This window comes from Giraffa tippelskirchi, chromosome 7 (genome assembly GCF_054371585.1).
Source record: "Giraffa tippelskirchi isolate mGirTip1 chromosome 7, T2T-mGirTip1v1.2.pri, whole genome shotgun sequence".
Lineage (NCBI taxonomy): Eukaryota > Metazoa > Chordata > Mammalia > Artiodactyla > Giraffidae > Giraffa > Giraffa tippelskirchi.
The window spans coordinates 3,102,773-3,130,703 of record NC_137281.1 but is presented as its reverse complement, the minus strand read 5'-3'; the positions used below and the strand labels follow the sequence as shown (position 1 = coordinate 3,130,703).

The 27,931-nt window shown below is 56.0% G+C and overlaps 2 protein-coding genes and 1 long non-coding RNA gene across 3 annotated transcripts in view; 1 reads left to right on the top strand and 2 right to left on the bottom strand.

The window, feature by feature from the left end:
• Window positions 1–1,422, bottom strand: part of LOC145512053 (uncharacterized) — a 3,820-nt gene extending 2,398 nt beyond the window's left edge. Inside the window, exon 1 of the long non-coding RNA XR_014058260.1 lies at window positions 1,325–1,422. This is a non-coding gene — a long non-coding RNA (uncharacterized LOC145512053). The remainder of the gene's footprint in view (window positions 1–1,324) is intronic.
• Window positions 1–7,305, top strand: part of TMEM150B (transmembrane protein 150B) — a 9,371-nt gene extending 2,066 nt beyond the window's left edge. The window contains exons 4-8 of the mRNA XM_081505523.1: window positions 1,286–1,345; window positions 1,416–1,483; window positions 1,661–1,788; window positions 3,696–3,879; window positions 6,563–7,305. Of these exons, the coding sequence (XP_081361649.1) occupies window positions 1,286–1,345; window positions 1,416–1,483; window positions 1,661–1,788; window positions 3,696–3,879; window positions 6,563–6,762 (640 nt within the window). The 3' untranslated portion in view covers window positions 6,763–7,305. The remainder of the gene's footprint in view (window positions 1–1,285; window positions 1,346–1,415; window positions 1,484–1,660; window positions 1,789–3,695; window positions 3,880–6,562) is intronic.
• On the bottom strand, window positions 7,002–27,931 carry BRSK1 (BR serine/threonine kinase 1). Its single transcript, XM_081505514.1, has 19 exons — window positions 27,529–27,931; window positions 25,997–26,091; window positions 25,820–25,905; window positions 23,666–23,806; window positions 20,283–20,399; window positions 20,171–20,204; window positions 20,010–20,078; window positions 18,221–18,367; window positions 16,803–16,834; window positions 16,352–16,522; window positions 15,584–15,681; window positions 15,207–15,366; window positions 14,925–14,985; window positions 13,803–14,169; window positions 13,283–13,331; window positions 13,066–13,189; window positions 12,147–12,342; window positions 9,039–9,128; window positions 7,002–7,601 (listed from the first exon to the last, which is right to left on the bottom strand). The coding sequence occupies exons 1-19, from the start codon at window positions 27,662–27,664 to the stop codon at window positions 7,444–7,446; spliced, it is 2,331 nt and encodes a 776-aa protein (XP_081361640.1). The 5' UTR covers window positions 27,665–27,931; the 3' UTR covers window positions 7,002–7,443.

Sequence of the window (27,931 nt, the reverse complement as noted above, 5' to 3'; positions counted from 1 at the left end):
TGAGGGAGGAGGGTCTGGGGGTCTGGACCCCAGGTCTGAGGCGGGAGGGTCTGGGGACCTACACCCATGGGTCTGAGGGAGGAGGGTCTGGGGGTCTGGACCCCGGGCCTGAGGCGGGAGGGTCTGGGGACCTAGACCCATGGGTCTGACGGAGGAGGGTCTGGGGGTCTGGACCCCGGGCCTGAGGCGGGAGGGTCTGGGGACCTAGACCCATGGGTCTGAGGGAGGAGGGTCTGGGGGTCTGGACCCCGGGTCTGAGGCGGGAGGGTCTGGGGACCTAGACCCATGGGTCTGACGGAGGAGGGTCTGGGGGTCTGGACCCCGGGTCTGAGGTGGGAGGGTCTGGGGACCTAGACCCATGGGTCTGAGGGAGGAGGGTCTGGGGGTCTGGACCCCGGGCCTGAGGCAGGAGGGTCTGGGGACCTAGACCCATGGGTCTGACGGAGGAGGGTCTGGGGGCTGGGGACCTAGACCCCCGGGTCTGAGGGAGGAGGGTCTGGGGGTCTGGACCCCAGGGTCTGAGGGAGGAGGGTCTGGGGGTCTGGACCCACGGGTCTGAGGTGGGAGGGTCTGGGGTCCTGGACCCCGGGCCTGAGGAGGAGGGGCTGGGGGCCTGGACCCCCGGGTCTGAGGGAGGAGGGTCTGGGGGTCTGGACCCCCGGGTCTGAGGAGGAGGGCCTGGGGGTCTGGACTCCCGGGTCTGAGGGAGGAGGGTCTGGGGGTCTGGACCCCCGGGTCTGAGGGAGGAGGGTCTGGGGGTCTGGACCCATGGGTCTGAGGGAGGAGGGTCTGGGGGTCTGGACCCCGGGTCTGAGGGAGAAGGGTCTGGGGGTCTGGACCCCGGGCCTGAGGCGGGAGGGTCTGGGGACCTAGATCCATGGGTCTGAGGGAGGAGGGTCTGGGGGCTGGGGACCTAGACCCCCGGGTCTGAGGGAGGAGGGTCTGGAGGCCTGGACCCCCGGATCTGAGGGAGGAGGGTCTGGGGGTCTGGACCCATGGGTCTGAGGGAGGAGGGTCTGGGGGTCTGGACCCCGGGTCTGAGGCGGGAGGGTCTGGGGACCTAGACCCATGGGTCTGAGGGAGGAGAGTCTGGGGGCTGGGGTCCTGGACCCCGGGTCTGAGGTGGGAGGGGCTGGGGGCCTGGACCCCTGGGTCTGAGGAGGAGGGGCTGGGCATTGGTCTCCTGGGTCTGAGAGAGGCAGCGAGCAGTGCGGGTTTGTGCTGGAAACAGAAAGAAAAGGGTTGTGGCACGCCCTCGGCTCACCTTGACGCCCCCCACCCCCAGGTTCTCGCTGGCTGTAGCTAACAAGGCCGTGAACCTCACCGAAGGCTTCCCGTACATCAGGTAGTCGCTGCGCCGGCGGGGAGGCCGGGGTCGGGAGGGAGGAAGGAGGTGAGCCTTTATCTCCCCCTAGTGTGTGTGGAAACCAGCCTCCCCAGAGCTGCATCTTCAGCCAGGTGCTCAACTTCGCAGCCGCTTCGGGTAAACGCTCTGAGCACCTTTCCCGCGGTGCTAGCCCCGCCCAGCCAGGACCGTCGGGGTCCCTGCCTCCTCCGCCCCCCACCCCCCATATCCTGGAGTTGGGCTCTCACCCCTAGACCCACGCCCTACCCCCAAGTCTGGGGCTCCCGTCTCCCACCCACTTCCCTCTCCTCCCAGCCGCCTGGATCTGCATTCTCCGTTACTACCAGCTTCGGGACTGGGGCGTCCGAAAGTGGCCTAACCAGGTGATCCTGTGGACGGGGCTCCTCTGTGCCTTGGGCACCTCCATAGTGGGCAATTTCCAGGTGAGACGGAGTAGGCCAACACCCCCGGAGTGTGGGACTACAACTCCCAGCATCCCCCGGGGCGCAGAGTCCTCATCGAGGAGGGCTGCTCCCCGCACAGCCTCCTGGAACTTGTATTTCTCTGTGGCTCTCGGGCCGTGGAGGCCGTCATGAGGTCCGCTCTGTGAGTAGAGATGGTGTAGGAGGCTCTTTGTAATGATTCCATGGACCCCTGGGAGTCTGGGGTAATTCACTGCCGTACCCCTCCGTTTAATGATGAAATTTCTCAGTTCTCTATTTTTTTTATTTTTTTGGCCGCACCGCTCGGCTTAGCGGAGGATACTAGTTCCCAGACCAATGGAACCCAAACCCCTGGGGTTGAAAGCGCAGAGTCCTAACCGCAGGACCGCCCTGTGGATGGGTGCTCACTCTATAGGAGGCACTAGCCTTACATTGTGCCAGGTTATTTTAATCCATCTCTACAAGAATTCCCAGGAGGTTCTTTTTGGTCAAATGCCAGAGATATTTCTTTATTACCAGGTTCTCGATGGTCAGAGATGAACCTAGATTCCTTGACTCTTAGAACCCACATTCTTAACCACGCAGCTCAGTAGGTATTGGTAGAATAAGTAAATGGACCAGTGATAGGAGAAATCTTTCTGATTTATCTTGTCATTTTGTTTTTCTGTTGTGGTTACCTCTGACGCCAAACTTCTCTTACCAAAGGGCTAGGGAAGCTTCATGGTGTTTAGACAGAAGGCTGCCTACAACTTAGTAAAAATTCCACATCATATTTGCATAGCAAATCATTTACTCACTGATGTATTCCCATGTTCCTTAACCTTTGTTTTTCTGTAATCATTATTGCCCTCCACTCAGAAGCCTTCCTTTTTTTCTTTTTTGGCCACTCCATTTGGCATGCAGGATGTTAGTTCCCCACTAGAGACTGAACCTGTGCCCCCTGAGGTTGAAGCACTGAAAGAAGTGAAAGTGAAAGAAGTGTCGGTTGCTCAGTCCTGTCAGACTCTGTGGGACCCCATGGACTGTAGCCCGCCAGGCTCCTCTGCCCATGGGATTCTCCAGGCAAGAATACTGGAGTGGGTAGCCGTTCCCTTCTCCAGGGGATCTTCCCCACCCAGGGATCAAATCCAGGTCTCCTGCATTGCAGGGAGATTCTTTACCATCTAAGCCACCAGGACAGCCCAGGAAGTGCTGAGTCCTAACCAATGAATCACCAGGGAATTCTCCAGAAGCCTCTTTTAGACATTTTCTCCTAATCATTCCTTCACCTGTGAAATATTTCATATTAAAATTTTTAGTATAATACAAATGATATCAGTAAGGCACGAACCATTGCAATATTGAAGATTTTTTTTATTCAGCCTCCCAGGAACCAATTTTTACCCCCTTAGTGGCAATAATCTGCTCTCTCCCACTAAGGCTGAGAATGAAGTATTTATTCCCCTAATATTTGCGAGGCTCTACTATGCCTCCCAGGGGGTGCTAGTGGTAAAGAACTCACTTGCCAACGCAGGAGACACAAGAGATGGGGGGTTGGATCCCTGGGTTGGGAAGATCCCCTGGAGGAGGGCATGGCAATGCACTCCTGTATGCTTACCTAAAGAATCCCATGGACAGAGGAGCCTGGTGAGTTATAGTTCATGGGGTCGCAAAGAGTTAGAGAGACTGAAGCCACTTAGCATGCACCATGTGCCAGGCACTGTTTTAGGGACAGAGGCGCCAGCAGAAAACGGCAGCTTTAAATGGGGCCCCTGGTGGGTGGTGCGGACAATCAGCAGCCAGTGCACCGAATGAACATGCCCGTCGCCGGGTATGGCAGGCAGGCTTCCGGCACAGCCCTAGGAAGTGGGCCTGGTCCCTGGCTGTCTGCACGTCTGCCCCTCAACTCTGCACCCTCCTCCTCCCAGGAGAAGAATCAGCGGACCACGCACCTGACAGGCACCTTCCTGGCCTTCTTCGTGGGAATCGTATACTTCTGGATGCAGCTCTTCCTCTCCTGGCGGATGAAGAACCTGCCCCAGCCTGGGGCTCCCTGGATCGGGCCACTCCGCCTGGTGCTCTGCAGTGTCTGCTTTGTCCTCGAGGTGGCCAGTATCCTTCCCTGGAGTGGGGGTGGCTCTCCGATGGGGTGGGTCTGCTCTGTGCCGCCCTGCGTGCCCCTTCCTTCCTCAGCCTCAGTCTCTGTCCAGCGTTACAGAGGATTGTCAGCGAGTCCCGGGTCTGGGGGCGCGCTGTCTGGGTTGGAATACCACCACCTCAATGTACTAGCGAGGGGGTGGGGGCGGCCTCTCTTCTTTCCTAACTTCCTAGTGTTTCAGGTTCCTCATCTATCAAATGAGGATGATGGTGAGGAATGTGAGGAATGAAGGAGTAGGTGAGGTGCTTACATGGGTGCCTGGCACAGAACGGGTGAACAGTCAATATTGTAATGTGCCCCAGTGCTCCGTTGTGTCTGACTCTTTGTGATCCCCGTGGACTGTAGTTGGCCAGGCTCCTCTGTGCATGGGATTCTCCAGGCACAAATACTGGAGTGGGTTGGCATGCCCTTCTCTGGGGGATCTTCCTGTCCCAGGGGTCGAACCTGCGTTTCTTAGGTCTCCTGTATTTGCAGGCCAGGTCTTTACCACTAGTGCCACCTGGGAAGCCATGCTAGCAGCTTGAAACGGTGGAGGTGGCCATGGTTTCTCCCCCAGAATCTGACGTGTGTTACAAATCAGAGCTGGTTATTACACATTTACCACCACCTCCGCCTCTGGGTGGAGCCTTGACTCCAACCCACTTCTGAGTCACCCCAGAACCCACCACCTCTGGGCTAGCCGAACCAGTCTCTGTATCTGTGGAATGGACTTGCCTTTATCAGAACAGTGATTGCTACTGATTAGCAGAGTGCCCTGAGGGAGAGCGGGGTCAGCCCTGGGGATGGCTGCCTGCTGTGGGGGCGGGTGGGAAGGGGAGCCCAGGCTGCCTGCTGTGGGGGCGGGTGGGACGGGGAGCCCGAGAGGTCATTGGCATCCGGAAGAGGCCAGGGGGAACCAACGAGGCCCTGGGTGGGCTACCCTCAGTGGATCCCTTTGAAGACTTGGATCCACTTCCCCAGCAAATTGGAGGTGGTGATCCGGTTTCCCAGAGCAGTGGATTGAATCCCTTGAAACGGGCGGGAAGGGCTGGCTCCTGAACTCAGCCTTCTGCAACTGCGGCTGCAGAACCAACACAGGTCCTCTGCAGTGGCTGGGAAATTGACCACAAGGTCCAGGTGGCTGGCCCCTCTCAAACCCCGTCTGTGCTCATGATCCATTTGGCTACAGGGTCCTCGTTCTGGGGGCCCCAAATATCCCTTGACTGTGGGGAGAGGGGTTGGAGATAGGGCCGTAAGATGGTCAGCTGAGCGTGGTAAGGTCTGGATGGCCACGGAGGGGTCTGAGACCCGCCATGTTGTGAGCTGGTCTTGCAGAACTAGCTGCTTGTGGCCTGTGTTGGGAGGTTGGTGTGGGGTGGGGGGCTTGCCTCTTCAGGTACGTGGTTGTGGGGGATGGGGTGGAGGGGGAGGGAACCTGCCCAGGGGAGGCGATAAGGCTGCTGGCAGGGCCAGAGGTCAGGCTCTCCTGTGGAGAAGTGAGGGATTACAGGCTTGGGCTTCTGCCTGAGGGCAACAGGGAGCCCCAGAAAGCTTGTGAGCAAGAGAGGTACAAGGTCAGTGCTGGGGTCAGCACTTGTGTTCGGAGGCTCACACTTTGTCTTAGGATCAGTGGGGCTAGGGGATGGTACTGGCTTTTCTGTCTAAAAATCCTTGAATGAACGAAAGGATGTCTAGCCTGATCCAGGAGGGGTGAGTCAGAGCTGGGTTGGCCGAGGGAAGAGCGCTCCAGTGAGGCGGGCGGTGGTCCCAGAAAATGAGGGGTGTCTCTGCCAAGCTGGAGCTTGGGGTGTGTGTTGGCCAGTGGTCACAAAAACATTTTATAAACAGCTGGGACTGCGGAGCTGGAGAAGGGACAAGGGTGAGCAGTAGAGACGCCAGACCAGAAAGAGATGAGCAAGACAGATAGGACAAGACTTGGGGTGAGCAGCTGGCCAGGGGGCAGAGATGGGAGGGGGTAAGGGCGATCCCCAAGGGCCTGCTGGGGGACCGGAGTTGTGGGGTTGTCATGGAGGTGGGGGCTCCCAGAAAGAGGAAGAGAGTTTAGGAAAAAGGCTGTGCTTGCGAGTGAGGAGAGGCCTGTGAGCCACAGGTGGGGGGAGAAAGTTGCCAGCAGAGCCTGAGGCTGGTGGGCGGGGTGAGGGCAACTTTAGTGTTAGTTGCTCAGTCGTGTGACTCTCGGTGACCCCGTGGACTGTAGCCCACCGGGTTCCTCTGTCCGTGGGATTCTCCAGGCAACAGTACTGGAGCGGTTGTCATTTCCTCCTCCAGGGGATCTTCCCGCATTGCAGGCGGTCCGTCTGAGCCCCCAGGGAAGCCCCAGGGTATCTTTAGGACACCCTGCGGTGTTGGAGGTGGGAGCATTTTTGAGACAGTGGGAATGCTGCCTCAAACAGGAGAAACGTGCCACGGCCTTCTTCCTAAACTCTTCCTCTTTCTGGGAAGCGGCTAGAGACAGATGGGGGACCAGGAGGGCCCCTTCGAGAGTGTCTGGGAGGAGCTGCCAGGAGGGGGAGGCTGTCCGGTGAGAGGGGCCGCTCGGCTGGGGCAGGGTGGACATGTCACGGGTGGGCAGCCGAGGGTGCCCCCGCCGGGCTCCAGGTCCTCTCTGTGGCAGTATGCCCTTGACCCTGGCCCCAGTGGTCGTCCTCCACGCCTGGTCGCTGCGCTCCGTCTCGGCCATCTGCGAGTGGGTCGTCGCCATGCTGCTGTTCATCCTCTTTGGCCTCTTTGCCGTGGACTTCTCCTGCCTGGACGGCTGCACCCTGTGTCTCCAGCCGGGCCCCGGCAGCCTCTGCCCCCCGCCGGACTCCCCCACCTCCCTGAATGTCCAGCTGTGAACAGCCGTCTGGCTGTGAGCAACCACCCGGCTGTGCACCACGGTCAGGGCAGCAGCATCCTCACACCTCGTGTCCCTGCCGTCTGGTTCCGCCCCTGCAGTCGGGGCCACCCAGGAAGCGAGAGGCCAAGGCCAGCCAGCCATCCCTCATCAAGGATATTTATTATTATTATTATTATTATTGTTAATTTTTTGTTGTTGCTGCTGCCGGCGGAATCAGAGACACGGACGCAGGCAGGATCACGCGAAATCAGAATTCCTTCCGGAGAGCAAATCCATACAGAAGGTCATGGGGGGAGAGGGAGAGGACTGGGGGCCGGGGGGGCCCAGGAAGGGGGAGTTGGGCACACGAGGACAGACGGCCCTGTCCATCCGGATCTGCTAAGCCACCCCAACTAGCCCCTCTCCTTCCCCCACCCCACCCCGCAGAGAGATTGATCAATAAATAAAATAATAAATTAATCAATAAATAAAATAGAAACAGCTCCCCCACCCGCAGTCCCCCCAGGAACCCCCCCTCGTTGGGCATGGCCCTCAGAGCCCCATCCCTGAAGGGCAGGGCTGGGTGTGTTGTGGGTCCCCCCTCCCTACGTATGCCTTGGGGCCTATTTACAGATTCACAGTTGGGGGGGGCAGGGAAGGGGGGTGGAGGGGGCGCCCCTCCCTCCCCGGCCCCCTGGGGTCAGGGCAGGGGGCTCCCATTGGTGGCCAGGAGCTTCTTGTCCTTAGGGGGGCCTCGGCGGGGAGAGCTGGTCAGCTCCGGGTCTGGGCGGCCGGGCGGGGGCTGCAGGCTTCGGGGCGGGGTCCCAGCAGGCCGGGTCTGGGCGCCGTTCTTCTCGTCTGTGCGGGAAGAAGCGGTCTGGCCTCAGGAAGGGGTGCCAAACCTCTGGTGGTGCGGGGGCAGGGGACGGCTGCCAGGGCTCACTCACGCCAGCCACCACGAGGCCTGCCAGCCCTACACCAACAGGGCGCAGTCCTTCAGCCCAGGGCCTTGGAGACCAGACCAAGGCCCAGGCAGTCCCGGCAGGCCCAGCTCAGGAGACAGCCCCAGAGACTCTGGTTACTGCAGTCTCCGAGGCCCTGGATCGTGGCCAAAGGGGCCCCTTCCCTTCAGGAGCCTTGGGGAGTCCCCAGCAGGTTGTTTGGGGTCTCCAGCTCTCCCAGCAGCGCCTGCATGACTGGGGCACCTTTCTGTGGGGCCAGACTGGGCCACTGGCCACACCTGGCCGTGCTGGTTCCCGTAGGCAGCAGTTTCCATAGGGCCCGAGGCCTGAAGTCCCGGACCGGAGACTGCCCCTTAAGAGATACTGACTGCTGGAGGCTTTGCTGCCATAGCAACCCACAGGGCGCCCCCTCTCTGGGGCACAGTCGGAGGTCCCCGTGCTGCCCCACTCCCCTTATAAGGCACGCGTCTCGGACCCTGGGTCCCTGTGGGCCCTGCGTCTCTGAAGGTGTGCCCTTTAAGGAACTCTGGTCATCGAGGCCAGCTTTCCTTGGCAGCCAGGTCTAGAGAGGTTCAGGAGGCCTTCCTGGCTTCTGGTTGCCCTGGAGAACCAGACTAACAGGGCAGAATTCCTCTACCTGCCTAGCGGGGCAGCCCTCCACTTGGGGTTAGCCCCGTTTTTCTGTGTGGGACCTCTGACCTCCAGGGTTGCGTGATAATAAATTGATGTTGTTGGAACCACAGAGTTTGTGACCTTGACCTCCTTGATCCCTGGTGGCTAGGGGACTCCCCTCCTGACGACCAGGGCTGGTGGGCACAGGGAAGCCCCTTCCCCCTGGAGCTCAGACCTTGCCCCCTCCCAGGGAGAGGCCCGAGTCCGTGAAAGCCAGGCCCAGAGGGCCAGAAGGGTCTGCGAGACAGCGACCACCCTGTCCTGATTTTAGCACTGAGAGTCCTGGGTGTCGGGAACCTCTCTGTCCCCAGCAGAGCAGGACAGCTGGTTGCTCTCCTCCAGAACACAGTTCAGGAGCCTCCAGTGGCGGGGAGCTCCACCACCTCCACCACAGAGACCGGTGGTCCCCTTAGGGACCCCTGGAGGTCTCTCCCTCCCTAGCGAGGCCTTCTCAGGCTCGGGAAGGCCCAGTTCCCTGGAAGCCCCACAGCTAAAGCCCCGCCGGTAACACAAGCCCCTGCAACACTTGGGGGCACTCTGGTCCCCCCTCCAGGAAGTGCTCCCTCCGCCCCGCCGCCCTGCCCCGGCAGGTGCCCCGAGGTGCCTCCCACCCTCCGCCCCGCCGCCCCGCCCCCCGCGGGTGCTCCGAGGTGCCTCCCACCTGCCAAGGCCTGTACCGACGGCTGGTCGTGTGTGCTCAGCAGTTGGGCCTGGATGGTCTCCACCACCCGCTTGAACCGGCGGCTGGGACCTTCAAGAGGCAGGGCGACAGACCGATGAAGCAAGATCCAGATTTTCCGGCAAGAGGGGAAAAATTCAAACATGAAAAGATTTCTCCGCCCGTTTGGGCCTCCTCCCGCCCCCTTGGTGTGTATTCATCGTGCGCCTGCACTGGGCACACCTGCTTAGGAGGTAACCTTCTGACTCCTGACGACGACCCACAACCCACGACCCGCTCTGCACCTGGATCTGCAAACTGTCAGTAACAGGTCATTTCACGTACGGCCCTCTGTCTCACAAACGCATATAACTGCGAGCGGACCTCTCATGAGCAGAACAGTTTCTCATCTGAGCGGCTGTTCCCGGGTTATACTGCTACAGTGAAATTTTCCATTTTTTTCTTCTTTTAAAAGTTTTGTTTCTTTTTGGCTTCACTGGGTCTGCTTTGCCGTGCGAGTCCTTCCTCTAGTTTCAGGGAGCAGGGCTCTCTCTCTAGTCGCGGCGCTCACTGCAGTGGTCTCTCTCGCCGCAGAGCACGGGCTCAGCGGTGGCGGCCTAGCTGCCCCGGGGCATGTGGGACCTCCCCGGAACAGGGATCGAACCTGTGTCCCCTGCATGGGCAGGCAAATTCTCAACCACTGGACCGCCAGGGAAGTCCCTCCATTTTTTTCTTAAATCAACGGATTCATCTTTTCATCTGCGTGCTGGCCTAACTGGCCGGATATGACAGGCACCCACCAGAGGGCCCCGGGAGTCTGCCGCAACCAACGCTAAGAAACACCAAGGGCCCCGCCGGGCATCTCGGTACTTCTCAGGTGTTCGCATGAGTTCTGCTGCTACCCGGCTCTCACTGAGTGATGATCCTGAACGTTTTATTTGCGCTGTTTTCACTTAAGGCTGAAATGTGAAGGGGCTCCAGTGCACTTCCTAGGCAGGACCCGGGCGTCTGGGCAAGAGGCCCAGGGAAACATAACTGGCTGGGTTTTTGTTAAGTTTGACTTAAATTCAAAATTAAACAAATTGCTATATGGTCTGAAAAGACAGTTTTGCTAGTGAAGTGAGAGACTGAGTTATTCAGCTCTTGATGATACCAAGCAGGGCCCTGTGGGGCTCCTGGGCAGAAGGCTTTTCTGTGGCCCCCATTTCTCTTGATTATAGGAAACAGCCTTCATTCCGCCTCCATGACGTTCCCTGAGCTCCAAGGGGCAGATTCAAGCAGTTGTTAATCAGGGGAGGGAGCGGGTGAGACCCGGGAGAAACAGCAGTCAAGAGCAGCCTTGGGGGCTTCCGTGGCGATCCAGTGCCTAAGAATCCACCTTACCATGCAGGGGCCCCCGTCCGATCCCTGGTCTGGGAGATCCCACATGCCACGGAGCAACGGAGGCTGTGCGCCACAACTAGGAGGCCTGCGAGCCCTCGAGCCTGCACTCCGAAATGAGACGCCATCACCGTGAGAAGCCCCCACCCCCTGCAACTAGAGAAAAGCCCACGCACAGCAACAAAGACCCAGCGCAGCCAAAAAATAGTTTTTAACTAAAAAACTTAAAAAGTCGAAAAAAGTAACCCAGGGTAACTCCTTGCTAGATCCAGAAGCAGCACACACGTGATTTGCCACAGTGCCCTCAGAAAGTTGCTTAGATCGTATTTCATATCTGAATTAGGCTACGAAATTAATAATGGGAACTTGTGCCTCAAAGGCCAAACAGCTCCCATACAGACAGCCACTGATGGGAATACCAGCTGGGCTTATGTATGCTTGCAACTACTTAATCGGGAATTAAAGGAAATCCTGCCCCGAAATGGCCAACATAGGTCTTTTCAGCACTCTAAAACGGATTTTTCACACACAGTTAAAAGCCTGCAGTCTCCCAGACCTCTGTCTGCAGGGTGTACTGGAAACACCAGTGGTAAGAGTTTTTCCTCTTTTTAAAAATTAGGTTAGCAGGGAAAATATTTGTAGGGCTAGCTTCTTGGATCTTTCGGATTGGAAAAACTTCTAAATTGTAAAATTTTAGAGAGCTCTCATCACATTTTCCTATTTTCATTCGTATGCCAACACCCCCAAAGTTTTCCAAATTCCAAAAATGCCTCATTGAGGGATTTCCCCGGTGGTATCAGTGGTTAAGAATCCGCCTGCCAATGCAGAGGACACGGGTTCAATCCCTAGTCGGGGAACTAAGATCCCATGTGCGTCGGAGCAAGGACTGAGCCAGGACATCACAACCAGAGTCCATGTGCAGCAACAAGGATCCCGTGTGTTGCAACTAAAACCTGACAAAGCCAGATAAATAAGCAAATGAATATTGAAAAATAATTTTTTAAAATGTAAAAAGTAAACTGAAAATTGAAGGTAAGGTAACTCTGAAGGAGAGAACAAAAGGGAGATAGGTGATCTGAATCCAACTTCTTTTGTAAATGTTGGGTTTTACTTTATTGTAACTGACTCCTGGCTGAAATTTTGAAATGGAAACTATGGGGTGTTTATTGGTGCATTTGTATGCACCTATACGTGTGTGTTGTAGATGTGTGTTACTGCCAAAATTAATCTGTAAATGAGCTCTATTTATTGGCTTACAGGAAAATAGGCACTTACATAAATGCTCAGAAATGGAAAAGAAACTAACCCTAATGACTTTCAGGTTTGCATGAACTGGGAAACATTCAGTATAGCATTAATACCTGGTACTAAATTTAGCTTAAGTTTGTTGCATTAATTAATACAGACATTTTTAGAGTCACCAACATTAAGTATAATATTTTTATTGTACCTAGGTATCCTAGAAGTCAAATAGATAAGATCTTAATATTCCTGTTACAAAGTTTGTCAGCAAGAAAAACAACTAGATATGATGAAACTTTTCAGTAAATAAAATAGACATAAATAAGTGCCTTTACGTAAACTCTTTTGGAATAACTATGTTTGGGGAATGTCTATCTAAACTAGTCTCTTCAGATTTTGATAACCTGAAACTTTAGAGGACTGCTACCTTCAGCTATCTTGAGCATCCCACATACCAGGCTGGGCGCAGCCGTGGCATGGGACACTTACCGGAGATGAGAGTAAAGGTGACAGAGTAGATGCCACCACTGCTGCCGTCCCGCCTGGGGGAGGGTTCTGGACCCTCAGAGGAGCTGATGTCCACCTGGAAGCGGACGGGCTTCTGGAAGACGGAGGGGCCACCGCTGGCCTTGTACTCAGCCCTGAAGCTGGTCTGTGACAGCACGCTGTGACTCAGGCTGGGGATCTGAGAGGGACGGGGACAAGAGGAGGGGGTGATTTCAGCGACCTGACTCCAAGGCACAGATAAGCAGCCCTTGACCAGCTCTGCCCCAGGAAACCCCAGTCCCTTCAGCCACCAGGGGGAAAGGATAACAGAAGAGGCACTGGGAGGCCCCACTGCCCGCTGGGATTTGTAGTTTTCTCTATCTTATAAACAGGGCATCAGAAAAAATGACTGAGCCACTGAATCCCATGGTAATGTGGACTTTGACATCTGGTGTCAGCCCCAGGCCCCAGGCCCCAGGCCCACATTAAATGAATTCCTTCCTTCCTCCACAAACCCTGCCCAAAGTCACATCTGTCTAAGAAACGTTAAGCCCCATGAGCTCCTAGGGCAAAGAACCACAGGACCCAGTGGACAACCCCAGAGTCCACTAAAAAAAAGTACTGATAGTTCCTTTGCCAATCTCTGACCTGGTGGTAGGGGAATGGCAACTCACTAGTCCTCAGTGGAGGCTAACATGCAGGGAATAGTAATTCTGGATCCTATTTCTCACTTTCAGGCCCCAGGGCACAATACACCTGCCTCCATGTCCCCACAGTGACCACACCCAACTCTGGCTAGAAAACTACAAATCCCATGAGGCCCAGGTGGAACTCAGGCCAGCACTAAGGAGGAGAACCCCACAGGCTGCTGGGATTTGTAGTTCTGTGGAAGCCAGGGTGCATGGGGACCCAGGCCCCTCACCGACAGGAAGGCGTGGACAATGTCCGCTTTGATGCTGCTGAGAGGTTTATCCTTTAGCACGAGGAATATTTGTTCTTCTTTGTCCAAGGAGATGAAGTTCCCGAACCAAGAGCGTTTTGCCAGCCTGAGTGGGAGTGGATAGGTTCGAGGTGGGTTGGGAGGGGGCTAAGGGAATCGCCCCTTCCATCCCCTCTCTTCCCTTCCCTGTCAGACTCACTCTGGAGAGGACTCTGGCGTCAAACTGGACATCTCCTCGGCAGTGGGGACTGGAGAAGAGAGAGCAAGATCAACACGTGTCCATCACCTGGTGTCCAGCACACAGGCCAGCAGGGACCTCTGCCCGGGGATTCCAGACCCCAGAGTCTGTTCACGTCCCAGCAGTTAAACCCCAAAAGGCATGCACGCTGCGTGATGTTCTGTCCAGGGATGTGGCCCCTGGTTGGGCCACGCCTTCTGGGGGGTGGAGCTTGCTAGCCATGAGCCAATGGGAAGGTGAACCACAGCACCGAAGGGGCATATCCTTCCGACGAACTCCTCCTCTAGGGTTGGAGGCCCCACCTCGCCTCTCCCCAACACCTTAATCTCTGCTCCCAACAGCATCTTCTCATAGGTTGTGGGAGTCCAGGCCCCCAGCCTCGTCCTTCCTGGGGACCCACATGTTAGATCCCAGCCCCCACCCCACATTAGGACTCAGGAGTCCACGTCCCAAGCCCCTTCACCCTCAAAGGACCCCGTACCCTGCATCTTGCGCCGGTGAAAGCGGGGGGAGCCCAGGAAACTGTTGCGGATGGAGTTGAGACGACTCCTCCAGGCGGCTCCCCCGACTCCGCCACCTGGGCTGGGGGGTGGCGTTGTCCCTGGGGTCCCAGTGGGGCTGGCCCGGGGCGTGTGCAGGGGCGAGTGCAAAGGGGTCCCCCCGGAGGAGCGCGGGGAGCCTGGGGGGCCAGGCAGGGGTGTGGAGCGGGCACTAGGGGGCGGGGGCTGCTCCCCAGCGCCCCCACCCCTGGGGCCCCGAGAAGGCAGCGTCTGCGTTTTAGAAGTCGGTGAGCCCCCACCCCGGGCCTCATCTCCAGTGGGCTCCGGCGAGAAGGAAAACACCGGACTCTGTAGAGCAGTGGAGTCGAGTGAGAGAGTGGACTACTCCTCCCAGGACATCCTAGGAGCCCCCCCCCCACACACATGGGTGCACCCCATAGCATGATGGAACTTGTAGTCTAATTATTTCCCCAACACCCCCACCCCTAGGAGCCCCACAGGCGCGCGCACACACACAGACACAGACACAGACACAGACACACACAGACACACACACACACACACACACACACACACACACAGGTGCACCCCAAAGCATGATGGAACTTGTAGTCTAATTATTTCCCCAACACCCCCACCCCTAGGAGCCCCACAGGCGCGCGCACACACACAGACACAGACACACACACACACACAGACACACACACACAGGTGCACCCCAAAGCATGATGGAACTTGTAGTCTAATTATTTCCCCAACACCCCCACCCCTACTCTCATTGTTGAGTTGGGGGCAGGGACTTTTTCTATCATGCTCAGGGATTGTAAACCCAGCAGTGACAAGAACAGAGTAGGTGATCAACTAACTTTGGTTAAATGAATAAATGGGACCCTTCAGGCACACTGAAAACCCAACCCTGTTGACGTGGGAAATGGTCGGTCAGTGGACTAAAATACTAACGAGGCCTTGCGTCTCTGGCTCTTTAGGGGCAAGGAGGCAATGTCCCAGGACTGCATGGGAATTATAATTTCTGCTGCTTCAGCTTCGCTCCACAGGGTCTTCACTCCCTTACCCCCCTTAATCCATCTGGGACCCGGCCTTACCCTTGGGCTGCTCAGAGGACTGGACGACAGACCAGTGGAGGCTCCACTGACACTCCGAGATCTGTTTCCAGGACAGATTAAGGGAAAAGAATCAGGTGGGAGGGTTTCAGAGGCTCCGATGTCTTCTCCCTTCCACTCCTTCAAGATGAGGAAATGAGGCCCAGAGAGGGGAGGAGACTTGTCCCAATCACACCGCACCTCTGAGGTGGGCATAGCACTGGAGCCCTGAACTCTCTCTCCACCCAGGGCTGGGCATTCCAGTGCAGGGGCGGGGGCTCCCACCTCTGGCTGTGCTGGGCCATTTCCAGGGCCCGTCGAGTGGGCACTGGAGAGCCCCCACCCCCAGCGTCTGTGATGCTCAGGACTTCCATGGACTTCCGCTCTGGCCGCCGCTTCCCGTGACGGCTCAGCATGGGGGAATCCACACGCTTCCGAGGCGGGTCTGCGGGTCGAGAGTATCATCCCAATCAGAGGGTGCACTGGTGCAGCTGGGCATGACACTCGGACAGACGCGGAAACTGAGGCTCAGAGCGAAGAGGGGCTTTGACAAAGGTCTCGGGGCAAGTCAGGGAGTCTAAAGTTAGAAGCTCAATGCCTGCAGCCCCTCCGTCCCTCCCTGGGGAATCTGGGGTCTGGACTCCCTGGCCTGCCCTTCTCACCAACATCGTTCCGGGGAGGCAGGTCCTGATCCTCACAGCTGGGGTACCGCTCCTTCCGATCCAAAAGCAGGTAGTATATCATCTTCTCTTGGTTCTCCCTATGGGGGTGGGGGCAGGAGAGCACTGGGGTCAGAGGTCAGGTCCCAGAGTTGGTCTCATCCCCTCCTTGTGTCTGTGGCTCTGTGAGGCTCAGTGCACTCAGGTTCTCTGTCTATGGCTCCATTTTCCTAGGTATCAATAGGGTTGGTCCCTTGGTCTCAGTATATATCTGAGCCTCATTTTACTCAATAATATAATAATGATGCTAATGTGGCTCAGATAGTTACGTCTGCCAGCAATATAGGACACCCAGGTTCAATACCTGGATGGGGAAGATCCCCTGGAGAATGGCAACCCATGCCAGTATTCTGGCCTGGAGAATCCCATGGACAGAGGAGCCTGGCGGGCTATAGTCCGTGTGGTGGCAAAGGGTCGGACACCACTGAACAACCAACACTTTCACTTCAACATCTGAGCACTTACTGTATGTAAGCACTGTGTGAGGCGTTGAGTCTTCCTCAGCATCTATTAATCCTTTTCAGCATCCTTTCTTTTCCCCACTGGTCCTACCACCCACCTCCTCCTGGTTCCCCCTGGAACAGCTCCACGCCCCTTCTAGTGGCCAGGCCTCCCCACGAGGGGGCTCTGTCTGTGGGCGCCCGGCAGGCTGCCGGGGGAACCCCCCACCCCACGTGGCCAGGGTGTCTGTCAGGATGGGGGAGGTCTTACTCCTCACTGCGCAGCTCCCGGTGCAGCCGCTCGCGGTCCCTGAAGCAGCCCAGTGAAGCCATGCTCTCCAGGACATCTGGGTCCAGCTCTCCGTTTGACGGCAGGCTCCGCATGGCCACCCGGCGGCCCGGGGCTGGCTCCAGGCACGGATCCGGCTCGTGTTTCCCGCCCCTAGGGAGGAGAAGAATCGTAGGGAACCAGGCGTCTCCTATGTCTCCTAAAGCGGAGGCTCCGGGGTCCCCCGTCCCAGCCTGCTCCTTTATTGGGAACCCCGGAGTCAGGGCCCCAGCATACCTCCACCTCAGATCCAGGAGTCCAGACCCCCAGCCCCTCCTCATTCAGGACCCTTGGCACCCCGCTCCCTAGCGGGCTCTCCTACTTTGGGGGCCCTTGATATTTGGGGTCCTCTCCTTCCCCCTAAGACCCAGGTGTCCAGTTCCCCCATACTCACAGGTACCAGGGGTGTTTCTGAATTTGCTCCAGCTGTGAGGGGCGTGGTTGGTAGAGAAGCAGAAGTGAGGTCGTTTGAACACAGCAGGTTCGCAATTAAAGCTGCCTAGGTGGCTCTGGGGGCTCCCTAACGCGCCCCCGAAAGCGCGGGCGGCACGCCGGCTCATGTGTCCCCCTAGTGGCGGCTCGCGGCACAGCCGGACGATTGCGGAGGGGGGCGGGCCTGGCTGCATCTCTCGCATGCGCAGTGGCAGCCTGCCCACGCGCAGCCCCGCCTTGCAAGGGCCAGTATGCGCATGCGCCCTCCCAGGTTTTTGGGGGGTTTGTGGTTTGTTTTTTTTGTGTGTGTAGGGGGTGTGTGTGTGTGTGTTGTGTCAGTGTGTTTGTCCAGTATGCACATGCGGCCTCCCGAGTGTGTGTCTGTGTGTCTGTGTGTGTGGTGTGGTGTGTATGTCCACTATGCACATGCGTCCTCTCACATTTGTGTGTGTGTGTCTGTGTGTGTGTGTGTGGTGTGGGGTGTGTGTGGGGGTGTGTGTGTGGTGTGTGTCCACTATGCACATGCGTTCTCTTGCGTTTGTGTGTATGTGTGTCTGTGTGTGTGTGTGTGGTGTGGGGTGTGTGTGTGTCCACTATGCACATGCGCCCTCTTGCGTTTGTGTGTGTGTCTGTGTGTGTGGTGTGGGGTGTGTGTGTGTCCACTATGCACATGCGCCCTCTTGCGTTTGTGTGTGTGTCTGTGTGTGTATGTGGTGTGGTTGTGTGTCTACTATGCACATGCGTCCTCTCGCGTTTGTGTGTGTGTGTGTGTGTGGTGTGGTGTGTGTGTGTGTGTGTGTGTGTGGTGTGGGGTGTGTGTGTCCACTATGCACATGCGCCCTCTTGCGTTTGTGTGTGTGTGTGTGTGTGTGTGTGTGTGGTGTGGGGTGTGTGTGTCCACTATGCACATGCGCCCTCTTGCGTTTGTGTGTGTGTGTGGTGTGGTGTGTGTGTGGGGGGTGTGTGTGTGGTGTGTGTGTGTCCACTATGTACATGCGCCCTCTTGCGTTTGTGTGTGTGTGTGTGTCCACTATGTACATGCGCCCTCTTGCGTTTGTGTGTGTGTGTGTGTCCACTATGCACATGCGCCCTCTTGCGTTTGTGTGTGTGTGTGTGTGTGTCCACTATGCACATGCGTCCTCTCACGTTTGTGTGTGTGGTGTGGTGTGGTGTGGTGTATGCATGCTGTGTATGGTGTTTCCTTCTCCCCAGTCTGCAGTGGCAGGTGGGCAAGACCCAGGCTGGGGCTCAGCCAGCGATCCGGCTCCCAGCCGTCGCCTCGGGGACAGAGGGACGGGTCCTGGAAACCTGTCCCCATGACTCCCCTGGGGACTCTGTCCCCACCTCCCACCGTCCCTCCATGCCCATCCCCCAACTCACACTGAGCCTTTTCTCAGGCTCCACTTCGATCATCCCCCGCAGCAGGCTCTGGCAGTCTGGAGGGATGAAGTGGGGCATGTGGAAGACGCCCCGTTTCACCTTCTCCAGCAGCTGGCGGAGGTTGTCATCATCGAAGGGCAGAGCCCCCTGCATGAGGAGTGACAGGACCCCTTACACACAGAGCTCAGCGCATACCAGAGGAGTGCCTGAGTGCTTCACGCGCAGTGACACAGTCAGTCCGCACCACAAGCCCCGGGAGCTGGGGAGCTGGGGCTGTCTCCACTTTACAGATGGGGAAACTGAGACACAGAGGCATCCAGCCATTTGCACAAGACCGCCTGGCTCTGAAGTGGCGGAACAGTGATTTGGTGACGGGCGGTGTGTGTCCAGCACCTAAAAGGCTGAGGTTGGAGCTTGGAGCCTATCCTTTAAAAACATGCTTCTCCCCAGGTTAGGGAGGGGTAGGTAATCTTCATTCAACAAAGACCGAGCCTCCGTTACAGGTCGGGGATCTAGCAGTGAACAAAGCAAGCCCTTGACTGCCTGCAGCTCCACCTGCAGGAGTGGGAGAGGCTGGTGATGGAGCAAACAGCCGTCCAGTGACCGAGTGCCTGAGCTGACACTGGGCTGGACTAGGCAGACCAGGCCGAGCAAGGCCTGAGGGAATCTGGAGGTGTAGCAAGTTGAGTGGTGTCCCCCCAGAATTCCTGTCTACCCGGAACCTCAGAATGTGACCCTGTTTACAATTACATCTCTGCAGATGTAATTCATTGAGGGTCTGGAGGTGAACTCCTCCAGGCTTTCGGGAGGGGGCCCCTAAATCAAGTGCCTGGAAGATGAGGGGCGAGCACAGAGAGACACTCTTCAAGGACTTACACACACAATGACAACTCTGTTAGCCGCCGGGGAGCAGACAGCCTCCCACTGGGAAATCTGACCTCATGGTGGGAGGGAGGGGGCCCCGGGGAGGCTTCCTGGAAGAGCTACAATTGAGCTGAGAGCCACAAGGACTCTAGTGTTAATCAGGTGAGCAACAGGGCAGGCAGGGACAGGACAGTAGGTGCAAAGGCCCTGTGGTTGGAGCTTATATTCCCCAGTCTGGTTCTATTAATCCACTTGTTGTTCAGCCACTGTCGTGTCTGACTCTTTGCGACTCCATGGAGTATAGTCTGCCAGGCTCCTCTGTCCGTGGGATTTCCCAGGCAAGAATACTGGAGTGGGTAGCCATTTCCTTCTCCAGGGGATCTTCCCGGACCAGGGATCGAACCTCATCTCTTGCAGTGGCAGGCAGATTCTTGACCACCGAGCCACCAGGGAAGCCCCTATTAATCACTGCTGCTGCTGCTAAGTCGCTTCAGTCGTGTCTGACTCTGTGCGACCCCATAGATGGCAGCCCACCAGGCTCCGCCATCCCTGGGATTCTCCAGGCAAGAATACTGGAGTGGGTTGCCATTTCCTTCTCCACTATTAATCACTACGATACTATAATACCCTAGGATCAGTTAGTAAGCAGCCGCTCGCCCAAGTGCTCCAAGTCTTCCTGGCCGCCCCATCCCTTTCCAGGGGAATCTCATGGTTCTGTGACTGGATGGTTAGCTCTGGATAGACAGGGGCGCCCCCAGGATTTTGCTTTATTGGGAAATACCCCCCCCACACACACTTTCCTGGTACCAGTTAAATATCTGGGAGACAACCCCTGAGTTGAGGGTGGAAGTAGATGTTCTGTGTTTCCACCAGGCACAGAGGACTGTTCTAGAAATGGGGCAGGGAGAGGCAAGGATGGCCTTACCACGAGCAGGGCGAAGAGGATGACTCCACAGCTCCACATGTCAGCCCGGCGGCCGTCGTACTTCTCACCCTGGGAGGAGAAGGGCCGGCCTTGACGCTCACCTCTCCCGGGCTCCCCACCCCTGCCCGCTCCTCTCTCCCCTCTGCCCGCCCCTCACTCACCTTAATCACCTCCGGGCACGCATAGTGGGGGGACCTGAGGGACAGAGGAGGTGTGAGCCTCTGGCTGGCTTCTACCCCCTCCCTGGGACGCAGGTGGCGGGCCCCCACTCACCCACAGCTGGTCTCCAGGAGGCTGTCCCCCACTTGCAGGGACGCCATGCCGAAGTCTGCGATGCGGATGTTGTTTTTCTCGTCCAGAAGCAGGTTCTCGGGCTTCAGGTCTCTGTGGCTGAGACAGGATGGTGGGGCTCAGGCCTCCACCCTGTTCCCTGAGTCTGAGGACCACCCCCCTACCCCACCCCTGTTCACTATCTCTCAGAGAGGGAAGGTGTCTGGCAACTTCTAGTTAGGGACATTTGCAAACACGCCCCAAAGCAGAGACAAGAATATAGGAAGCCCCGTGTGTCCACCCACTAGCTTCACCCATTATCAGCTCGAGGTACGTCTTCTCTTATCTCCAACCCTACCTACGCTCTCCTTCCCCCACTGGATGATTTTGTAGGAGACCCCCAGACAGTGCATCATTTTATCCACAGATATTTGAATATGTGCAAAGTGATCTATGAGGTAAGCAGGGCTGGTACTGAGCTGGCTCTTAAAATATTCAAATATTTCAGGGCTTCCCTGGTGGCTCAGTGGTAAAGAATCTGCCTGCCAATGCAGGAGACTGGAGTCCGATCCCTGATCCAGGAAGATCCCATGTGCCCAGGAGCAACTAAGCCCCTGGGCCACAACTGTTGAGCCTGTGCTCTAGAGCCCAAGAGGGGCAGCTACTGAAGCCCGCACGCCCGAGAGCCTATGCTCCACAGCAAGAGGAGCACCGCAATGAGAAGCTCTCGCACCACAACTAGAGAGGAGCCCCCGCTCTCCACAGCTAGGGAAAAGCCCGTGTGGCCATGAAGACCCAGCATAGCCAAAAATAAATCAATAAAAATTTTTGAAAAATTCAAATATTTCAGGAAATTCCCTGGTGGTCCAGTGGTTAGGACTCCCAGCTTCCACTGCAGGGAACAAGGGTTGGATTCCCTGGGGAACTAAGATGCCATGTGCCCAGCCAAACACAAAACAAAAATCAAATATTTCAATACTGAATAATAGATAAAAAAAAACAGTGTCAATTAAAGCCCATCATTGGTTCTTCCTTCGCCCCACCCCGGGACAAACTCCTCAGGATATAAGGGTTAATGAAGTCCCTGGGGAGGTGGGGCAGAAGGTTTTATAGTTTCTGTTGGAAGAGGTCCTTAACTGGGTCAGACTTGATAAATCTGTTGACTCTCGCCCCCTGGAGGCAAGTGTCTTTAATGTCAGAGTCCTGACACTTGTCAATAGGGAGGTGTTGACAATTTAAATGGGCTGCCTTTTCATCACCAAGCTTTGGTCCCAGGTCTCAGCCCCTCCAGCCTGATCCTCACCCCATCTCCAATCCCCTATCCAAGAGAGGGAGGTGTGCAAACAAATGAGGCTGAAAGATGAACTGGAGGCATCTATTTTGCATCTTAATTAATCATTAAAATGCTGCATATTGAATATCTTGTTTTGAGAGCTGAAAGCAATTCAATGAGGGAAGGAAGATCTTTTCATATGGGTGTCCTCACGCAAAAAAAAAAAAAAATAACCCTCAGTCTTTACCTTACACCATATACAAAAATTAATTTGAAATGGACCTCAGGCCTAAATGCAAGAGCTAAAACTACACAACTTCTAGAAGAATACATCGGAGGAAACCTTATGACTTTGAGCTAGGCAAATATTTCTTTCTTTTTTTTTGGCCACACCCCACGGCGTGTGGGATCTTAGTTCCCCAAGCAGGGATCTATCCCATGTGCCCTGCAGTGGAAACACGGAGTTTTAACCACTGGACTACCAGGGAGGTCCTTGGGCAAATATTTCTTAAATAGGACAGAAAAAGCATGAATTGTAAAAGAAAAAAAAACCCAACAAACTGGCTTCATCAAAATGTGAAACCTTTGCTTTTCATAAGATATTGTTATAAAAATGCAAAAGCAAGTCACAAACTGGGAGAAATTACTTGAAAAACTATGTGTTTGATAAAAAGATTTGTTCTTAGAATAAGTAACTCTTGGGAGTTATTCCTAGAGTCATCCCTCATTCCTGGAATAAAGAACTCTTACAGCTCAATAATAGAAAGATAAATAACTCAATTAAAAATGGGCAAAGGATCTGAACAGACATTTCTCCAAGGAAGATATACAAATGGCCAATAAGCACAGGAAAGGATGTTCAACATCATTTGCCATCAGGGAAATGCACATCAAAACCACAGTGAGATACCACTTCACACCCACTAGGATATATAGAATCAAAAAGTCAGATGATAACAAGTGTTGGCAAGAGATTGGAACCCTCAGAGACTGCTGGTAAGGATGCTGAATGACACAGCTGCTTTGGAAACGGGGCTGACACTTCTTTATTTATTTATTTTTTGGCACTTCTTTAAAAGGCTAAATATAGAGTTCCCATATGACCCAACAATTTTGTTGTTGTTGTTTAGTTGCTAAGTTGTATCTGACTCTTTTATGACCCCATGAATTGTATCCTGACAGGTTCCTCTGTCCATGGGATTTTCCAGGCAAGAATACCAGAGTGGGTTGCCATTTCCTTCTCAAGGGATCTTCCCAACCCAGGGATCGAACGTGCATCTCCTGCTTAGCAGGTTGATTCTATACCATTGAGCCAGCGTGGAAGCCCTACCCAACAATTCTGATCCTAGGTGTATACTCAAGAGAATTGAAAACATAGGTCACAGACCAAAACTTGTATATAAATATTCATATATCCACATTATTCATTATAGCCAGAAAGAAGAAACGACCAAAATATTCACTAACTGGTAAATGCATAAGCAAAATATAGCAGAGCCATACAATGGAATATTACTCAGTCATGAAAAGGAATGGGGTACTGATACATACTACAACATGGATGGACTTTGAAAACATTTTGCTAAGTGAAAGAAGCCAGCGACAAAAGACCACACTGATAGGAAATGTCCAGAATAGGTAAATCCACAAAGACAGAAAGTAGATTAGTGGTTACCCAAGGCTGGGGGTGGGGGGAGGTGACTGCTTAATGGGTACAGGGTAATGATTTTTGAGGTGATGAAAATGTTCCAAAATTACATAGTAGTGATGCACATCATTGCAAATATACTAAAAACTACCGAATTGTACGCTCTGAAGGGTGGATTTTATGCTGTAGGAAGCTTTTTGTTTGTTTCTTTTGGTTTTTTGCCACACAGCGCAGCTTGCATGATGTTAGTTCCCTGACCAGGGATCGAACCTGTGCCCCCTGCAGTGGAAGCATGGAGTCCTAACCATTGGACTGTCAGGGAATTCCCTATGACGTGTGACTTATATCTCAATTGTGGAAACGTGGGCTGTAGCACTCTGGCTTCCAGTCATTCTGCTACACCCTCCCAAGGGCCTGCCTTTTGGGTAGTGCTTGTCCCAGCCTTCCCTCAAGCTGCCTCCTCACCAGATGGAGTAGCTGTGGCAGAAGTCCAGTGCTGATACGATCTGGCGAAAGAACTTCCGGGCCTCCTTGGGGGTCAATCTTCCCTTCTTTACCAGGTAGTCGAACAGCTCACCTCCAGACACATGCTCCAGAACCAGGTACCTGGGGGACATGGAGGGGGCAGAGGGCTGGAAGGGGCATGTGGAGGACCGAAGAGCCTGATCTCCTTCTTCCGAAAGTACAAGCCCTCAATGCCATGGGCCCTGGAGGCAGAGGATCCCAGTTCCCATGAGCCCACGGGAGGAGGAGGCTCCAATTTCCATTAGCCTCTGGGAAGCAGAAACTCAATTCCCATTAGCCCTGGCCAGCATGTCAACTTCAGAGGTCAACACTCTGACTAGTTTTCCTCAGGAGATGAGGCAATTCCATTAGCACCTGGAGGTCAGAGATCCCAATTCTCACAGGCCCCTAGGAAATAAAGCCCCGTATTTCCATCCGCCTCTGGGAAGCCAAAGTTCTCATTCTCACTAGTGTCTGGGATGCAGATAATGGAATTCTAATCTATTCTTGGGCAATGACACTTGCAATGTGTACCAATTCAACGGTCAACATCTGTGAGGTAAAGACTACAACTCCCATCAGCCCCTGAGAAGTAGAGACTCCAATTCCCATCAGTCCTTGAGAAAAAGAGACATTCTCATCAGCCTCTGAGAAGTCAAAATTCAATTCCCATCAGCCCCCTGGCAGCACGGATTCCCATGTCAGCTTCAAGAGTATTAATAATTTGACTCCCAGTTGTTTCCGGAGATAAGGCAACTTCATTAGCACTTGGAAGAAAGAAACCCCTCCGATTCTCACAGGACTTTGGGCAATAAAGACCCCGCCACCCCCACCTACTCCCATTAGCCCCTGGGAAGGCAAGCCTCTTATTCCCGTAAGTCTCTGAGATGAAGAAACTAGAATTCTTATTAATTGTTGGCAAAAAAAGATAGGCTTGTGCACCAATCTAAGTCAACTTCCCTGAAGTAAAAGACTGCAACTCCCTTCAGGTCTTGAGAGGTTAAAAACTCCCAACTCCCATAAGGCTCTGGGACATGGAGACTCCTAATTCCCATCAGCCACCTGGATTTTAAAGACTCCAAATCCCATCAGGCTCTGGGAAGCTAAACCTCTAATTCCCATCAGCCCCAGGAAAACAAAAGCTCAATTTCTATGAGCTCAGTGGAAGGCTGAGGTTCCTCTGTGAGACACGAAGTCCCACGGGCTCTCCTCCCCACAAGGATGGTGGAGTGAGAGTGATAGCTCCACCAATGGGCAACAATGGCCCCTCCCTGCCGCCACACCTGGGGAAGCCTGAGGACTACAGATCCCATGAGCACCTGGGGCCGGGGCAGCTTCCTTCCTGGGGAAACCCAGCCTCTGATGGGTGCTGGAGTCAGTTCAAACTGGGGACTGCGAGGTCGAGCAGGGGGGGTGTCCCCTCTTCTGCTGCCCAGTCCAGCTGTCCCTTGGGTCACCAGAGTCCAGACAAAGGCCTGTTGTCTGGAGCCGGGACAGCTGGACCCCACCCCCAACCTAAGGGGGTAATCAACTTCCAGATACAGACTCAGAACTCCTGAGCAGACCCACTGTTGGGGTGTCCAGTCATAGCACCCAGAGTTATGCTGCGGGAGGAAGGGAGCCTCCAATGCTGCAGAGAAACGGTTTGGGAAGAGGCAGGATTCACTGCGCCTGGGGCTTTGCTAGGCCCCATTGCCCTAGTACATGGGAAGGGCAGGGGGATCTGCCCTTAGCAAGTCAGATCTGGCTGAGGGCACCCAGATTATGCGGTACAGAGTGTTCCCCACAGCGCAGCAGGGCGAGGGACGGGGGCTAGGGAGAAGGGGGAGGATCAGCCTTGTCCCCCATTGGGGACGGGGACACCTCAGGCTTAGCTGCCCTGTTGCCAGGGTACAGTCGGCCCAGAGCGTCAGGCCAGGTCAGCATGGGAACACGGAGGATTATGAGTGTGTGAGGGGGGTTGTCCTTGTGCAGCAGGGACGGGACTGGACCTTCAGTGGCCCGGCCAAGAGAGCTTAAGTTTCCCCTGGCCCCTCCAGGCCTTGATTCTGGAAACGTCCTGCCCTGGGAACTTGGGGAGGATGCATGGAGGGCTGGGTGTCTATAAATACCTACAAATATTTCTTGTTCTCGTAGACGTCGTGGAGTTTGAGGACGTGTGGGTGCTCGATGAGCTTCAGGATGGCTATCTCCCGCTCCACCTGGGGGAAAAGGAACGGCGGGCGGTCAGCCTTGCCTCCCTCCCTGTCCCCAGCCCCAAAGGGTCCCCTCTCTGCCAGCACACAGACACACCTTCATCAGCACTGACTCAGACAGCTTCTCCCGGTTCACAATCTTGATGGCCACCTTCTGGCCCGTGATGCAGTGGACCCCGAGTTTAACCAGACCTGGGAGAACGGGACGGAAAATGCGGGAAGTGCCCCCAGTGCAGTCTCCCCACCTCTGGCTCCTAAGCAACCCCCCCCCACCTCCCTGCTTCCTCCTTATTCCCCTCCTGGCTTGTTTCACCCTGACCTGAACTCCTGGGGGCTGGCAGCAGCCATTCTTGCCAGACACAACTCTCTTTCCACTCCCTGTAGTCCAGTTCTGTCCCTTCGGGTTGCCATCCGCCTACCTGCCTCCCCCTCCCTCCACAGCCACCCTGGTGGCTTCTGCTGTGCCCCTTCGAGTTCACCTCTCCACACAGTCTTGCCTCGCTGGGTCTCCACAGTTTTGTGTCCTCCAGTCTACCTCCTTCAGACAAACCTCTCTCTCTCTCAGCCCATCACTTCCTTGAGTTCTCTGCCCTTTAATCTTCTGGAGACACCATGTCTCCCAAGGAATATAATCTTGTGATTGCCCCCTTCCCAGACCATCCTCCTCTACCTCCTCTCAAACCCGGACCTCTCAAGCCCTTTCTTTGATCTTTTAAAAACAGCTGCTGTAGCTGGGAGCACGCATACCCCAAGGGTATGCCCACTCCCCAAGGTTAAGCCCCAAACCCAGGAATGCAGGCCCCCAGCCCCCTCCACCCTCAGACCCAGGAGTCCGAGCCCCCAGCCCCTCAAGTCCAGGCTCATGCCCCCTTCCCCCCCCACAACTCAGGAATTGAGATCAGCAACACCTTCACACTTTTTGCCCTGGGATGTGGAGTCTGACCCTCCCCCAGGCCTGGCCCCTGATCCTGAGGCTCTGGCCCAGGACTCAGGTGTTCAGCTCCTGTCTCACACCCACCCACCGCCCACCTGGCAGGAAAGAGGTTACGGAGGTTAAGCAAGAACAGAAGATGACCGCCTCCCCTCCCTGCCCCAGTCCACAGCCACCCCTGAGGGATTTGCCTCCCGCGTCCGCCTTTCCACCTCTCCACTTCCCTTCCCCACTCTGAGCCAGCATGCAAGAGAAAAGGCAGGATACTGGAGACCCCATCGCCCCAGCCTCAGTGCCCCTGTCACCCTAACAGAGGCCCTCCGTGGCCAGAGGACAGTGCGGAGAGATGCCGCTTCGGGAGGCGCACCCCCATGCCGGCACCTCACCCCAGCCTGCGGCTGTACTGCACCAAGGACTTGGGCTCCCGGCGGCTGGGACCCTGGCTGCAGGCCTAGGTCCCTTGCCCACGCTGGTGCTGGACCCTCCAACCTCTGCCCCCAAAGTGGGGGAGACTTTGGGCCCCACACCTTCCCCAGGAGTCGGGACCCCAGAGTCCGAGCCCTCACCCCCTCAGCCTGGGGACCCGGCAGTCGGGACCCCGAGTCCCTTCTCTGAGAGGGACTCGGGGGCCCAGGAGTCCTGCCCTCTGCCCCCATCCGCCCCTCGCCCCCACCCCGGTGCCCCCTCCCCTGGCTCACCTGTCTGTCCTTTGCCCAGCGTCTTCTCCAGCCGATAGGGGCCCACATATTGGGCGTGCTGGGGTGGGTGTGGGTGTGGGTGTGGGAGGTGGTAGGCGGGGGAGCCCCCGCCCCCATCCTTGCCCCCGGACGACATGATGCCCTTGGTCCCGGCCCGACAGGCCCCCCGGCCGCCCCCCCTGCGGCCAGTCGCCCCGTTCCTCCGGTGGGGGCCGGCGACCGCTCCGTCCCGGCCCCCCCGGCTGCCCCCCACCTCTCCGGGGGTCCCCAGGGGGCTGGGCTGGGCCCCCCTGGTCGGCGGGCCGCGGAGTTGGGGGAGGGGGGGCTGGCCCGGGGGGGTCAGGCCCCGGGAGTCAGCATGGCCCGGGGGGGCTGCGCGGCCCCCCCTCCCCAGCCCGTTTCT

What these genes read in the sequence shown, in the direction of transcription:
- BRSK1 (XM_081505514.1), bottom strand. Translation starts at nt 27,664, where the DNA reads ATGTCGTCCGGGGGCAAGGATGGGGGCGGGGGCTCCCCCGCCTACCAC. An exon ending in CGTGCCCGGAGGTGATTAAG is followed by an intron (nt 20,079 to 20,170) that starts GTGAGTGAGGGG and finishes TTCTCCTCCCAG; the next exon opens with GGTGAGAAGTACGACGGCCG. An exon ending in TCCTCTTCGCCCTGCTCGTG is followed by an intron (nt 18,368 to 20,009) that starts GTAAGGCCATCC and finishes CTCCTCATGCAG; the next exon opens with GGGGCTCTGCCCTTCGATGA.